The sequence below is a fragment of the Pseudopodoces humilis genome, chromosome 7, assembly GCF_049639895.1.
Source record: "Pseudopodoces humilis isolate 2021_Gansu_Grassland_sample_001 chromosome 7, ASM4963989v1, whole genome shotgun sequence".
NCBI classification, from domain to species: Eukaryota; Metazoa; Chordata; class Aves; order Passeriformes; family Paridae; genus Pseudopodoces; species Pseudopodoces humilis.
In genome coordinates this window covers 10,286,387-10,302,898 of record NC_142206.1, presented here as the reverse complement: position 1 = coordinate 10,302,898, position 16,512 = coordinate 10,286,387, and the positions used below count along the sequence as shown (strand labels likewise).

Sequence of the window (16,512 nt, the reverse complement as noted above, 5' to 3'; positions counted from 1 at the left end):
TTCAATAATTGCATTTCACTACATTACTTAGGATGCCAGTTCTAGATGGTATCTGATTTTAATTTCCTGATCTTGAACTTTTTCCCTGCTGGTTTTCATTGTTACCTACTTTGTTACTTTCATATCACACTGTTCAGCTAGCCCCTCCTTTTCTTGGGAATGTGACTGACATTAGCTATTACAGATGCAGTGGGGAACAATTGCTTCTCTTTATGTATATTGCTATCTTCCACCATAAACGTACCTGTTTTCATACCCTAACAGGGCATATATATATGAAAAACATAAAAGTCACACTCCTTATGGTTTTGTGCCCACCCACTCTTCACTGGTCACATATCCCTTGCATCTATTTCACACTGCAAAAATACATTTATAAGTATGAAAGCTCTATTTTATTACATATAAACTCTTCAAATACAAAGACTTACTAGAGGTTTGCAAAACATAAGCAATAAAACTACAATGTAATTGTAATATTAAATTTTTAAACATGAACATTCACCTTAATTTTCAAATTCAAGTGTCTTTTATTACCAGAAAAGTAAAGAGTCCCAACATCACTTTGAAATCCTATCCCAAAAACTTACCTTTAAAAATATATATATTTGTGTCATCTCCTCACATAAAATTTTAAATTGTTTCAGCTCAAACTATACATACACAGACACACAGTGACTGTTCCATATACAAATCTGCTGTTTCTTATACAAGTTAAGTTTAATATTTGAAACAACAAGAAAAAATAAAAACAAGCAGCTTCAGAAAAAATTGTAAAACTTAACAAAATATCCAGTTTTATGTAGTTTTCAGCTCAACTGTCTCAGAAATTAAGCAAAACTTTACACAGAATGAACATTTTTCTCCTTTGCCAGATGAAAAAGTTTGTATTGCTTGGTCCAGTCAATTATGTTGGGTTTGAACATACCAAAGCAACTGCACTGAAAAAAGTCTGCAAAATTCTGGAAGCATCCAAGGCTGAAAAAAAGAGAAAAATATGCATTAATAAACCTAAAAAAAGAAGAGTGCAAGCATGAAAAATACCACTTCACCATGAGACATTACTTAAGATATTAACCTGTCAAGGGAGACAGCTCAGGGAGAAGAAACAGCTCTCAGTTGAGCATTGTTCCTTTGCTGAACTTTTACAACATGTTTTACATTAACAAATGAGAGTAGATTAAGTTGAACTCAAATATTTATAAGTTAGTAAGATCTCCTCTGTTAGTATACCTGAGGAAAAAGGCAAAATTTGGTACCGACTTCTATTAATAAAGCTAAATACTGCAAGAGAAGCTAGTAAGGGACCAGTTCATACTGTAATGCTCTTTCTGACCCTACACAACAGACACAGAGACTGATGAACAAATTTGAGGACAGTACTCCCTCACCCCCAGAACAGTGTTTTTGCATTTATGAAGCAGTGAAACAAATTAGTACTGAAGAGATAACATGCTTAAAAAACTCTATTCAATAATACCCACTTGTATGGAGTCCTTCTGAGTGGAACAGGATGCTTAGAGGATTTTCTCTGTACCAGGATGTTCATTCTTTCATGTGAGGTCAACCCCAGGAACGCAATCTGATTGGAAAAAAAATGCAAGCAACGCTTACAACATGAACATCACAGATTAAAATTCTGGTGAGACCAAAAGGTACTAATTAGAGGGGAGCAGTGGGGAAGAGGCTAGACATATCTAACAAATGAGTAACCACTACTGTCACTGATGACTGAAAGGTATGTTTTTAAATGTCTCCTGGGCTAAAACAGAACCTGGCAAGCTCTAACACCAGCTTCCAGAGAAGGCAAGCTTAATTGGGATGTCTGTAGAAGTATAAAATCTATCACAGTTAAGCACCAATCTCCTCAGATTTTTTGTCTACAGTCTACCACACAAAATGGTAGAAAAAGATCCCTTGATTCACGATGACACTAAATGCCATAAAGCAGTACGTTTTCAAATCACTGTGTATGAAACACAGTAGTTAAACTGTAAATATCCTCTCTATCTTTTACCAGCATGATATCCCCGTGTCTTGGACACTGCAAAAATTTAGCAGTACATGTCTAAAATTGTAGAGCTTTTGCTTTTTGTTTTTTTTTACTAAACAAGATATAAAATAAGCCTTTAGCTCAGTACGTTTAACACGTATTTCAAAGACATCTCTTTCCCAAGAGCTGATAAACAAGCTGTTTCACAGGTGTTTTAAGACAGCTCTTCTCAATTTTGTTTGCATAGCCAAGTTTTTCTCTGAGAAAAACATAAACAAGAAATTTGACTGTCCTCAACAAGATAAAATCCAGGTCATATGTTTTTACGGTAGCAGTGGGATTTAATACAGTCTAATGACATATGGATGAGCTCTGCCATAGAATTTTCAACTCAGGAATAGCCATGCTGCTAAGCTTTAGTGCAGTTTTGGGGTCATTAATATCAGTTATATTAGTCAAATAAATTTCTTGTCTTTAAATACAACTTTTTACAGGCTTGAAATTTCTGATGAGTAGTAAACCCAAACTCAGTTATAGGAACAATTTGCAGACTGTAATTCTATTGCTTCCAACAGGGAAATTATGAGTGCACAAGAACCTGTGAAACTTCAAGGTCTGCTCTGAGATTTAAAAGAAGCACCTTCCTGTGACAATAATCAGGGAGAGCAGGCACAGAGTTTTTATGGGAGTAAATTATCCAGGGAAAAGCTTTAATGTGACAAGAAGCATAAACTGAAGGAAAATATTACCTGATAAAGCTGAACAGTGAGCCACACAGAGGCCCATAGGGTGTGGAAACAGGCTACTGAGGAGATGTAGGAAACCCAGGGAGAGCAGGACACTGTCTGGGTGAAGTATGTCCAGGCTCCATCTTGAAGGAAACTTGCACAGTGGTTGGACCAATCTGACAAGACACATAATCAGTTAATTGTGCTTTTAAGCCCTTAAGAGCTGAGCAAAGACTATTTGCATAAAATGAATATTACATAGCAACGTCTTGTAGAAATACCACATTTCATCTACCCTGTTGCCACGTAAAAGCACCCACACAGATGCATGACTGCTTGCTGTTCTGGCTGCATAATCTCTACACTCTGTGCTCATGATCCACAGAAAAACATCCATATTTTTAAAGGTTGGTGCTATGGTAATTCATCCTAGCAACTAAATTCTAAGGGCTTTCCTCTCCTTTCCAATAATTTTTTTAATTTTTCAAAGTAACAGTTCAGATTTGTTAATAAGATAATACACTTTTTCCTCTTCAGAATTAAAGTACTTTAAAACAAAAAAAAAAGTTTGTGTTTATTATAGATATTTCCAAATTAAAAAAAAAAAAATAAATCAAGCTTTTGCAATAATGTATTTACAAACTATTTACAGAACTTGTTTTGTTACAGCAAAGGGCATCCAGATTAGAACCTGACCTTTCTCCACATGGCTTTCCTATTTCCTCTCTAACAAAATGCTTCCTTCTATTTAATTTTCCAATGGATATCCCACTACAGCAGCATCTTTGTTCTTGCTCAACACAAACGCAGTAAGGTATTCGACCAAAGACTCAGAAAGGATGCAGTCTCACTTAAGCTACACAGTAACATCACTGCTGAAATAAGGTATCACTTGTGCAGGTTACACTTGCTGGAAATGAAATGCTGAAAAGTAAAGACCACACAGAGAGGGGTTTGAAAGCAAAATAAAACTGAATTCATGGATACATACACTGAAAAGTTCCATAAAGCAGCCAGACACCAGTCACCATCATGAAAAACAGGAACAACAGGTAGTAATAATGGTTCCCAATGCCTGAAATTGAGGAAAAAAAGGAAAATAATTTTTTAAAGTTGGACATTTTAAAATTCAGCAGTACTTGCATTCCCACTGAAGTTAGCAGAAATAAAAAGAGAGTCAAAACCATTTCTTATTTTAATCTCTGCCATCCACAAGAGAGCTTGGCAAGGCTGATCTCTCTCTCAACTTTCTCCTGTAAGCCATTCCAATTTATATAATAGAATTAGCTAGATAAAGTCAACCAGGATTTGTCTCTCCTTCAGAGCGTATCTTCAGCTGTTTTAGAAGGATGAAAACTAATTAAGCAACCACAACTCCCTCCCATGCACAATAAAACTGTCTCATATGACTGAGAAGTCTAAGCTGTTCAATTTGTCTGACCTTGTGTCCTTCAGAATTGAAAACATACACATAAAAAAACCCCAAACCTCTGTCACAAAAACTGTTATATGAAGATGTTTTTTTTTAAATTACAATCGTATTGCTCAAACCTCTGAGACAATGCATCAGAAGGATGACTCAGCACCTCGTAAATAGCAAACATTGTAAATATAGCATTTAACACTAGGAAAAAAGCTATTGGCAAAAAACAAGGTGAGAAATACATTGTTAAAAATGTGAAGCTATCACCTTCCTATCCTGAGCATCACCAGTAACGAGCCAGAAAGGAAGAGAGAGGGTGAGATGAACACAAGAAGATGGAAACGCCCTACGGCATTATCTCAGCGGTACAGCTGCTCCACTCAGAACTGTCCCTAACAGTGACAAGAGGCAATGGAAGTTCAGGAAGTCACAGAAGTCCAGCCACTTTGTGTGTTCATTCTCCTCATCCACAGCTACTGCATTAAAATGTCAGACTGCGCACACTTGTCTGGTTCTTTTAGTATCTATTCCTGGATACACTGTCAAAAAAAGTTTGTCTAATCCCTTTCTGAACCTGCTGATATGGCTTATGATTGCAACCCCTTACAACAAGGCCTAAAATTTCACTGCCTGCCATGTGGAGACATTTTTTCCTTTATCAATTTTAAATCCCTAGTTCTACTATAATGTGCTTGGCTAATAATTCTGTATTCACTTAAGCCACCATCTTATAAATTTTTTTCTTTCGTTTTTTTAAAGTCTCAATCATATCCCCTGTTTCCTCCCTCTCCAAAGAAAGAGTTACAGATTGTGTGGTCTGTGTCCTTAGGGTGACCACTCTAACAACCCCTGAATAATCTTATTTGCTTTTCTCTCTTCCAACTAATTTCCCTCTGGCACCTATCAACGGGCACCTACCCCTTCAGTATCAACAGGATATTCTTGCATCACGTGTACTCTCTCTTTAAGGCAATAAATGTTATCTCCGCAACTTTTAAAATATGTGGCATTTTCAAATTTGATAAAACACACACTCTCACCTATGCACTTTCCAGTCCACAGAGAATGCTGATCATATTTGGCTACACATGCTTGGCAAGCAAGGCAATGCACAGATCTCAAAGGCTTCCTTACCTAGGTGAGGATGAAAGAAAAGAATACATTCATGGCAGAAGCATTTGCTCAGAGTTTAAGGCATCACCTTACAGTTACAACCACATTTTGCATAATTACATTTTGCAATATGACCTCACATCACAGAACATAGATGAGAACTATATACTCAAAAAAAAAAAAGATGGAATCAATTTTTTAAATTTAAGATTAGAGTCCAAGAATCTCAAAGAATCTCTTGTCACCATAAAAGAAATAGAGAAATCTAAACAATATATAACAAACTACTTTTGTAACACTTTAATGACAAGCAGTGAGGAAAAAGGCTTTTTATGGCAGTATTGAGTAAAAGGCAGATTCACAAAGAACAGAAGTACAAAAGCCCCACTTACAAGACATGATGTGCAGAATGTTCTGAAGTCCAAGCAACCAGCTTCTGCAAGAGCTATTATGTTCTGAAAGACAAAGTATTTTGTGCTTGAACTTGGATCACAATTCCATAGGTGCTATGAAGAGTTCTACATTAGGACTTCTGCATTTTTTAAGTATTTAAAGTGCCAAGCATGAACAGGAATAAGAACTTGCTATATAAAGAGGAGCACAAGAAAAAACAAACTAATAAACACTAATGCACCTTCATCCACACAAGATTGCTCAGAAAAGTATCTCTGTGTTGCCAAAATGAAAAAATTATGTGAATTACATATTCCATACAATGAGATGGCATCTCTCATATAGTCAGTCAGACTTCAGGGAGATCAAGTCTGCTCCTTTATAAGGACATGTTTATGAGTCCTGTGGCAATATCTTAAAACTGCAGTTTATTCTCCCTGGCAATATGAAGAAATACAACCTCAAGGAGAGCCACGCGATCACAAACAAAATGCTTTCCTTAACGCATAGGCTGGGGAGACCAGACACTAAATTCTCTACTGATTGGCTGCTCATGATTTCTTTTGGCCACTATAAAACAGTTCGGAAACAGCATGTGAGTTGCACAATGTTCAAGAACAAAAATCAAACCATTATACATATCCTCAAAGCGCCTGGTAAAATTGAAATAATTACTAGCATATAATATATAGGATAGCACTGTGACTATTTCTTTCTAACCAGAGACAACTGGAGCAGAAATTATGCAAAACTTCTATTTTTTTAGTGAACTTCTATGAGAATTCATATCACAGATAACACCAGTGAGTCTGTACAACCTTTGGCCAAAGCTCGCATTTCAAAGAGAGGAGAGATGCAAGGAAATTATAGCAGAACGAGGAAGATGAGGAAAAAAGCAGTAGAAGGAGAAATTCTCCAAGACCTGTGTTGTTAAACAACATTGCTAAAAACTCTGAGGAAGAATATTTCACTGCTTTCCAGTTTAACAAAGCTGCACATGATGACAAGCCAGAAGTACATACATGTTGCACCACATCAACCTTTCAATTTGTTTTTACAAAAATCTCCTACCTCCTTCCTTTCTTCTTCTGAAGTCTTTATATATCCAGGATCAGTACTCCAGGTTTTATAGAAATAATAGACAAGACCCATCATGCTGAACATGACAGTGATTTTAAGAATTACATTTGTGGTATGTGATAGTCAGGTTAAGGACTATATTCTTATAACTCATAACACCATTATTTGTCTAACAAGCAAAATATCCTAAAATTAGTTTATACTAGTTTACAAGCAAGACACAAGAAGGAAAAAATTACTTTCACTTTGACAGTAGGATCCTCTCTGTCCTTCCAAGGCCATCTTATCAGAGAAATGGAATATTCTGCCTAGTTTGAGTGCTGGGGAAGACTCTTACAACTGTATAAATTTGCATCATAATATGGCTCCATGTCCTCAAAAGTCCTCCAGATTTTTGCCTTTGATTATTTCACAGATATGAAACAAATCTGATTTCTTCTTTCCCTCTGAAGCTTTTGTACTTTATTTAAACAATATCAGTCAGACATGCACAGCTATAAAGCTTCTGACAGCTGTGAGATTTGTTTGGCTGCTGCACCCACCCCTAACTCAAACAGGTGGCTCTCATGCAGTCTTACCTTGTCCTATTCGTTTTAGCTAAAAGCAACTAAATATATTCATTCAGAAAAATGTAACTGGAAGTCATCCTGAAACTATTTTTGTCACACAAAAAACACTAAACACACTGTTAAATGCTTCTGAAGGTAATGGGATATTAGGAACGGTTTTTACACCATGAACTAAAACCATCTCTGTATCAGATGAGTGGGGAAGAAAAACACGTCAAGATTGTCTCTGTACAACAACAGAAGAATGTGGAGTGGGACAAGTTTCATACTAATTCGATTCAAGCATCAAAGTTGAGACTCAGGCTGCTAAAGGACAGTCCCTGCTGCCACCAAGGAGCAGGCAGAGAGCTCAAGCTGGACTGCATCTCCAGTGACCCCTCAGTCACTCAGTGCATATAATTTTTAAAAATGCAAGATAGCAACCTCAAGGTTGTTTTGTCTTATGAACTAACAACACTGCCAACAGTTCTAATTAAAATCAATATGATAATTTAGGAAATAGTGGCACAAACACCAGCTGTGTTTGTTACAATGCAGTTGCAGGGTACAATTTTAGAAGTCAAAATGATGATATGTTTCTTGTGGATACTGCTGGTCTATTTGCACTGCTATTGGTTTTTTTTGAGCTCAGAGAAATCCTTAATTAGTATGACTGGATTTTCATTCAGTCTAGAGGAAGTTTGACAGACAAATGCAGCTAACTAAAATCCTGAAAACTTTTAAGACACTCAGATATGTGACCAGCTCCAGAAGGAAAACACATTCATGAGAAATAGGATTGGACAGTGAAATGGAAACCTAGCCACTGGCCCATTTCACCAGGCTATGGTTAGGACTTCAGAATATTGCTATGCTCACTATCTTCAGCAAAGTGTCTGACTCAAATCCCTGCCAGTGGAATTATTTTTTCCTTTTAACTTAGATGAGACCAATAAAACAAACCTTAAAGCTTCACAACAATTGAATAACACCATTTCCATTTATACAAGCATATGCGTGAATCCCCAGCAGGAATATACTTGATCAGATCAAAGTTGATCCTAATAATTCTATTAAGGACATATTAATTTGGAACAGTACAAGAGAAAATGTCATTTAAAGGCTAAATTAAAAATTAATTAAAACTGTGGAGCAATATATTATAGCTGGTTTACTACAAAATTATATGCAGTTCTAAGTATTTTCCTAAAGGCCTTTTCACACAACTTTACCAATAAACAGATACCCACTGTGTAACAAAAGAGCAGAGCAATGGAAAGAGAGCACAAACTACTAAACTGTTTTTGTACTCATCAGTGAAAAGCTTCTTCAAAGAAAGTAAATGTCAGAAATTAATCCACTGTATACTAAAGATTCAGTGTAACCTGTGAATAAAAATGGGAGACTGGACAGTCTATTTTGCAGGAATACAAAGAAATTTTTTCTTTTTTTTTAGGGAGGTGGAGGTAAAGGATGTTGTTTTTAAAGGCAGGAGCATGAATACCACTAACCATCGAACGCTTACCATTTCAGAAAGAAGAGATGCTTTTAAAATTATTATTAATATAGGTGTTACCCAGTTATACCACATGCCAAAATACATCACTGTACAACAGTCTCAGCGAGGAAGACTAAAGAGTGACATGGAGATGCTAACAGAAACAATTAATTTTATAACAAACATCTTCACTCTGATACTCCAGTAACACATGAAATAGTTCAGGTTATAAAGACAAAAATCTACAGACAAAAGAAGGTACAGATTTTTAGCCAGCGTATAACTTAAAAGTCATTTTGCTCCTTCCCAATGGGATTAAACTAATCTTACCTAATAATACTGACACTAAGTCACATGGAATTATCTGGAATTATCTGGAACTGCTCATCACTGTTTGCACAACCAGGTTTAGATTTACAAGAAACTCCAAGGAGAGTTGCATTTCTTGAGTAAAAAGGATATCAGGAAGGAACCAGAAAAACCAGGTCATGGACATCCAAAAAACTGAACTTAGCAGAAATGCTGTGGGAAGATACCTTAGATTCTTGAGCCCCATGAGTTGCCTGAAAGAACATTAAAAGAAAAAAATGTTTTTCAAAACACATCTGAAACATAAATCCATAGAATAGAAATAATCTTATTTGTAACTGTAAAAATTTCATTTACGGTTTACTTCAAGTCTCTCAAAGCAGTCAAGAACTGCCACTCAAAAGCACTATTTATCCATATACAGGGCATTAACAATACAAAAATAAAGCTGAAGAGTGCTCTGTTCCAGTACAATATTATATAAGAAAAGTGCTGTAGGACTGGGTGAAAACTCCAATCTATCTATTTGCACACAGACAGCATTGTCATATCAGTGACCACTGACTGTGGGAGAAAAAAGTGAGAAACAACTCAAGATAATACTGGGAGTTCTGGGGAACAGAGAAACATGGGACTGCTCATTAAAACTCATCTTTGACAGAATATAGCAGGAAAACGTTGTGATAAAGGACATTTCTGAGCAGATATCTCCATGTCTACCAGATGCAGACCGTTAATAACGATCTGACAATAAAATTAGCAAACAGACCGGGTTTGGGGTTTTTTTTTCAAATCCTTCAGTGGCAAGAAACTATTATTGTATACACTTAAATACATTCAATTTCTATAGTCATTCATTCTAAAAAGTACCTGTATTTAAACTCTTCACACACCATGCAACCATTTCTCAGAAGGTACCTTTATACTAAATGAAACTAAACTCTGAAAATAATTAAGCATCAGATACTTTTTAAAGTGCCTTTGACAAGTAAGTACAAAAACAGAGAGAAAAAGCTGCAAACCTCACAAACAGAGACATCCCAAATAGCAGGCCGAGAAGCAAACCTCCTTTTAAAAGCCAAGAATCAGAACTCAAGTCCATGACATATCCAATGGCCCATATGAATGTCAAGGAAGATGCCAACATCAGAAAGAGCTGTTAAAATTATAATTGTTAAAATATGACAAAGTACTTAAGCAGGTCTTATCTAAAAGTATTCAGTTCATGTAATAATAAATGCTGAAAGACTCAAAATAAGATAGGACACATCAATACACCAAAAGCAGGGGTGAGGTATTTCAGAATTTCACACAATTTCAGAAATTACTCTTGTTAATTTGCATGTCACTAACCACAGTATGCTCAAGCTTTATTTCCATTAGTTATTACTCAGGAAATTACCTCATATTTCTCTATTATTTTCAGCAACCTATTATTTCTCCTGTTTCTCATTCTTTCTTCCTCTTGTATCATATAAATCATGAAGTGATTCTGACTTTGATAAGCAATGTCAAGCGGTGTCTCTCCCTTTAACAACAGAAAGGGTTATTTATTTATGTACTTAACACATAAATACTCTCATTTTTAACAGAAGCAAGAAATGAATATAGTTAAAACAAGACTAACTGGGCAGTTACTTCCCAGCTCCATCTCCCCCCACTATTTCTTTTATGGCAAAGGTAAGCTAAATTCAGAGTGCTAACATGCTCAAATCAGAGCTTCGTAGTTCTAAAAACTGATACTTGCAAATAGCTTCCACCTATTTATCTGTTGGACTGCCTCCAGTAACATGTCTATATAGTCATGGGAATCTATACTCTCAACATTTATACTATCAATTTCTACAAATATTAAGTAGAAGCTTTTCATATGTGATAACCTTTTCAATGTACAAACAGGCATTGCCAAACATCAGCTTTCACAGGAGGACATTCACTTAAAATTAAGTCTTTACAAGTCTGACTGAACACTAAGAAACATATTTTTTTAAATCTGCCCAAGTCCTCATGACGTTTTTAAACAGAAAACAGCCAAAATAAGAGATAAAAAAGAATTTAAACAAGGTCCCAAGAAAATGAAACTAATTAAACACCGCAAGAAAATGAAACTAAAAAGGGTGAGGGAGCAGAATGTGCAAAGGACACAATTACTGTTGAGTGAACACAAGGCTTGGCTATTTGTTACACAAAGGTTGCAAAGAACCTCTGCATCCATACTTTGAGTCACACTCAAGAAAGGTGCTACTTCCTTCTGGGAAAGACTAAGAACATCTGCTCTTAGCCGACCCCTGCTGTAATTCACATACAACATGGAGAGGACTGTGATTTTCCTTTACATTCATTTTACACATTCATGCCACATAGGACAAAGTATCACAAAGGAAATTGTACCTTGACATTTTTTATGTTCAGGCTGGCACCAGCTTCCAGCAACAAATCCACTGCACTAGTATTTCCTGAGACTATTGCCCAATGCAGTGCAGTATTCTTTTGAACATTGTCTACAGCATTGAGAGAGGGGTTAAACTTTAAGAGATACCTCATGGGCTCTGGTCTAGATGAAAATAAAGTATGAGAGTTAACAAACAGAAGATAATCTAGACTGGAAATGAAACTTTTGAACACTATAAAACAAGAGTTCCCATTTGTGAAACAACAGCAGATACATAATGCCTTCTCAGAACCAGCTCATCGGTGATAGATCCATGTTTAGAATTCCAGACCTACCCTGGGAGTTTTTCTCCAGACCATGCTACCTTACCATTTTAACAAATATGAGGTTCATAACACAGGTTATATCTTCTACAACACCATACATAGCTTGTATCTCCCCATTTTATTTGTTTTAAATGCATTTCACTGCATCCACACCCATTTGTTTTCATTTTGCAGAAAATACAATAAGGCTGCAGATGATTCAGCCACAAACCTAAAATTCTTCTAGAAATTTCTTTTACTTTCTTTTCTATATCCAGTGAGCTATTCCCAACTCCTGATCTCTGAAACACCTCATATTTTAGTACAAATAGAAGGGAAAGGAATATCATATTAAAAAGAAAACAAAACAACAGTAAGGAAAATTTCACCTAACTGCTTCTTGAGTACAATACAATAGACTCTTCTTCAGTTACTCTCTACTTACCCAATGACTTTTTGTGCTGTTAACATTAAAGGTGTTTGTCCATTGAAGTCTATTGTGTCTATGTTCTAAGAATAAGATAACAAGCGATTACCAGTGATTTCAGGAAACAGTGGAATTCAAGGCTATAGAACTAGCTTAGCTTCACTAATGAACAGAAAACGGACAGAAATCAAATTATATCAGCCAAGAAGCCAACACTCATTTAAAATGTTATCCTCCTACAAGTCTTGTATATCATTCCTTTCAGAATATTCTGAGTTTCCATTTAAGGAAATTTTTAAGGGAGAGACTCCAATAAGGATATTTTTAAGTGAATCATGTCAACTGTATTTCTTGTCCTCCTTGCAAAGAAATACAATAAATAAGGATCTTGTAAAGCAATGCTAACCATGTTTCTTGTGTAAATATTTGTACATAACAGATGTACAGAAAATAAGAAAGCCATGATAATTAAAACAACAAAGAAGGATTATATATCTCAAGACATAGTTAAATATCTAACCTAAATTTTCTTCCTTCCTCTTTTTTACTTTTCTTCCTTCTTTACAAGAAAAGTTTCCTTATTCCCTGACTCCATCCATCATTACATTAGCACAGATTTTCTTAGAAGAATTATTCACTTGGATATTTTTAGTAGAAGATAGGTGGGCCAGCAACTTTATTAGGCTTGTGATATACACCACTATACCTACATTCCAGAAAACAGTTACTCTCCCTAAAGAGAACTTCATGAGAAAGAAAATAGACTTAGCAAACTTTTAAATCCTAACACTATATTGCTCCTCAGAATCAGTCTAGGTCATATAAGAACTCTCCTGTCATTCTTATTAGCAAGTTGTTACACTTGCCATTAATTCTGTTAATTTCAGATAATAAGCTAAGAGACATCAACTACCACAGATACAGTACAGAAATTTCTAATGAAAATTCAGACCTAACTGATCATTTATTCTGCATTCTTCAATTGATGAAGAACTGCACATATTATTAGTTACAAAACTGTAATCAAATCATAAATATTTCATGCTGAAATGCAGGTGAATCTGGATATAGGGAATGACAGGAATAGGGAAGAGTATTAAAAAATAATATGTACAAATATAAAAAAGATCTAAATTTGTCTGCACTTCTAGCACAGAAAAATAGGTGTAGAGTCACTGCTTTTCATCTAGGGAAAAACACCAGTTAATTCTGAAATGTCTCCTACACACAGGCAGCTACTCGTAAGCAGAAAACAACATTAGGGACATCAGCAACATACCTGGCCTTTTGCTATTAGGTAGGTTATGATGGGCATGTGTTGGAACAGCACTGCTAAATGAATGCTACTGAATCCTTCCCCATCAATAAGATTGGGATCCGCTCCACATTTCAACAATAACATGACCATGGGAAGGTGTCCTTGTCTATAACGATACGTGAAATAAAACTACAGAGATGATGAAAAAAATGGGTATTTAAATGAAAGCATCGCCTTAACAATTCTCACAGGCATCCCAAAAAAAATTCAGACTCTCATGGCTTTTTTCAGGAAATTATATTAAATATATACACCATAATAAATGAGCCAAGGGCAAAGCATTAATTTAGAATACAGTGGTTATTCTACAGTAACTTCTCCTGTGAACAGTCATCCAAACCTCTGACTCTAGCAAAAGTCTGACACTCTAGAAGAAAGCACTGATTGTCCAATGGGAGACTTCACACTTGGAGAAGTTTTCCCAGAATAGTTATTTCAGGTTATGTTTTCTACAGACAACCAGTGCTTTGTTCTCTGGATCTCAGAAAACACTACCACAGCTGTGAACATCGACAGATTTGCAGTTACTGGGTGCAAGCAGCATTACCTAATGGCCCAGTGCAGGGGCGTAGAATTCAAATCTCCACCGAGCTGATCCACTATCGCACCTTTGGAAATGTAATATCTGTGTAATAACAACACAGTAAGGTCAGGAACACACATAATAAAGTAGCTAAACATTATACTAAAGATAACATAGTTAAAGGAGTAAACAATTAATAATAAAAATTCAATAGAGAAGCAAATGGACAAAAGTGGTTTGGTAGTAAATAACGCTGTTTCAAGAAGATGGTGAAGAAAAAATATAGTCATTAGCAGGGTACTTCTAAACTCAGCTTTCATCTTTGTATCAGAAACAAACCCAGGAAAATCTAATGATTTCATGTATTACATGATTTCATGTACTACATGATTTCACATGTAAATAAACAGGCTATCTTTACACTTCAGTGACATTTTCACAAAGATAAGTGCATTAAAATTTGAATTACACCCTTTTCTTCTCAAGCAGCACAATCCTTTGTTTTCAAGTACAAAAGCAACAAAGTCATTATAGGTAACAATGACAGAATACGCTGTGTTACTGTCACAGGGACTCCCAGCTCACTTCACCAGCTCCTGTCTGTTGTTTATTGCTGCCCAGTGAAGAAGAGTCACATTTTCTTTGTCTGGCTGTCGAACATCATATCCTGCTTCTACCAGTTCTTTGCATCGCTCTAGGAGTCCATATCTTAAATAAGAAAATAAAAATAAATCAATTTACTTATAATTTTTTCAGTATTCTCCAGTCCAGAGACAGCTGCATCCTAAAGAAAAAAATACATCTCAGTAAGCATCACCCAGCAGTTCCTACTGGAGCAAATTCCACATTGCATTCACTGGAAGCCTTATAAAAAGAGTGGGGCTGTGCCTTGATGAGTAGAATTTCCTACTGAAACAAGTTTGCTTTAAATGCTTCCATTTACAATAGCAGCTGTAAGTGATTTTTCTTCTTCTACTACAGGGAGAAAATGAAACTGAAAACATTTCCTTTGTAAAAATATCCAGCCTGTCTCACATTTGAGCACTCTCCCATCTATTTCAACACTGCACACTCAGAACATGTACTTACTGTGTAGCCTTGACAATATCACAGGTGCTGGGGTCTTCAGCAATGGGATATGGGCCTGGGAGATCTTTTTCTCCATGGATGCTGCGGCTGCTGTGCATATGAGGTCGATGAGACCCATGGCAGTGGCTTTTACACTGGAGGTTAACAAAACAATTATTAACCATTGTTATTTATCAGCTGCACACCACACACACCTCTCTCTTTACCAGAAGCACTCACTGTGCGTGTTAGTTTCTGTTAATACAAACGAAGATGTTAATTCAAAGCACATTTAAAACCTCCTAGCAAGAAATCAATCATTGTATTTGCGGAGGACAGCAGGGATGTGGTCAAGGTGCATCAGGACAAATTAGAGGCGTTCAGCACTCTGCAGAGCTGGTTACCGACACAGCAGCCTCACCCACAACACCGCTGCCACACCAGAAACCACAACCTATGACCTTGGGGAGCCGTAGGTACAACCTACGTACCCTTGGGGAAGGTTTGAAACGCACTTGGCAGCCACAGTGCCACCCGTGCAGCCAGGAACCGACGCGAGGGAACAGACAAGGCACACGCAGGGTAGCACACGAACAGCTCTTGCCCGGGAGCCCCCGCCAGGCCCCAGCGGCACTGCGGCCGCCCCGGCCCCGCCCCCGCCGCCGGCCAGGGGCACGCGGCCGCGCTGCGCACCCCCGGCCCGGGCAGCACTGGGTCTCAGCCCCGGCACTGCCCGCAGGCTCCCCGCTCACCGCCGGGCCGCTGCTCGCCATGCCCGCAGCCCCGCAGCTTCCTGCTCCCGCTTCCTGGGCACGGCTGCGGGGCGGGGCCGGGCACACACGGCCCTGGCGGGGGCGGCACCGGGGCGGCACCGGGGGGGCACCGGGGGAGCCATCCCTGAGCTACCCCGGCTGCTGCGGAGCCGTTTGGGCGGGAAGATCCGCGGCTTCCAGGTTTGTTCAGTTGTGCCTGAAATGGCTCCTTCCCTTTTACCCAGGCAGCCACACCGAAAAAAATCTTTCGTTTAAGCACAGGGTCCCCCTGGGTCGCGGACAAGGACCCTTTTCGCGGACAAGGCGAATTTTTCGGGGGGTTGTGCTTCAGCAGCTGGAAGCAATGTCTTGGTGAAGGCTCTGGAGTACAAGTCGGGTGAAGAGAAGCTGAGGGCGCGGGGGGAGCTCAGCCTGGAGAATAGGAGGCTCAGCGGGGAGCTTTTGACTTTCCGCAATTCCTTGAAAGAAGTAGTGCCACCTTCTGGCTGGCACGGTTCTCACAGGACTTCAAGGCCATTTAGGACCATTTCCACCCGCAGCTGAGCCCCAATGTCGCCTCATAATGACCGCCAGGTGAGGGAGGAGCCGCCATTTTAGGGCAAGCCGTGAGGGGCAAGCGGT

General features: G+C 37.8%; 1 protein-coding gene across 5 annotated transcripts; it reads right to left on the bottom strand.

Annotated features, from left to right (window-relative positions):
• Window positions 1–39: 39 nt before the first annotated feature.
• On the bottom strand, window positions 40–16,257 carry ZDHHC13 (zDHHC palmitoyltransferase 13). 5 transcript variants are annotated; one of them, XM_005531596.3, is made up of 17 exons: window positions 15,871–16,257; window positions 15,140–15,273; window positions 14,636–14,758; window positions 14,075–14,152; window positions 13,489–13,633; window positions 12,228–12,292; window positions 11,477–11,639; window positions 10,488–10,613; window positions 10,108–10,241; window positions 9,239–9,339; window positions 6,722–6,846; window positions 5,650–5,712; window positions 5,185–5,278; window positions 3,713–3,796; window positions 2,743–2,897; window positions 1,485–1,582; window positions 40–978 (listed from the first exon to the last, which is right to left on the bottom strand). In XM_005531596.3, exons 1-17 carry the CDS (start codon window positions 15,889–15,891, stop codon window positions 843–845), a joined length of 1,845 nt encoding a protein of 614 aa, XP_005531653.1. In that variant the 5' UTR covers window positions 15,892–16,257; the 3' UTR covers window positions 40–842. The 5 variants fall into 5 exon arrangements, with proteins under 5 accessions (XP_005531653.1, XP_014115719.1, XP_014115722.1 ...); XM_014260244.2 differs by lacking the exon at window positions 15,871–16,257 and adding an exon at window positions 15,610–15,731; XM_014260247.2 differs by lacking the exon at window positions 15,871–16,257 and having other exon boundaries at window positions 13,489–13,656; window positions 14,603–14,758; window positions 15,140–15,155.
• Window positions 16,258–16,512: the final 255 nt, after the last annotated feature.

Coding starts and splice junctions, on each gene's coding strand:
- ZDHHC13 (XM_005531596.3), bottom strand. CDS start 15,891: ATGGCGAGCAGCGGCCCGGCG. Junction 14,759..15,139: donor GATATTGTCAAGGCTACACA/GTAAGTACATGT, acceptor TTCTTATTTAAG/ATATGGACTCCTAGAGCGAT. Junction 10,614..11,476: donor TGAACATAAAAAATGTCAAG/GTACAATTTCCT, acceptor CTGTTGTTAAAG/GGAGAGACACCGCTTGACAT.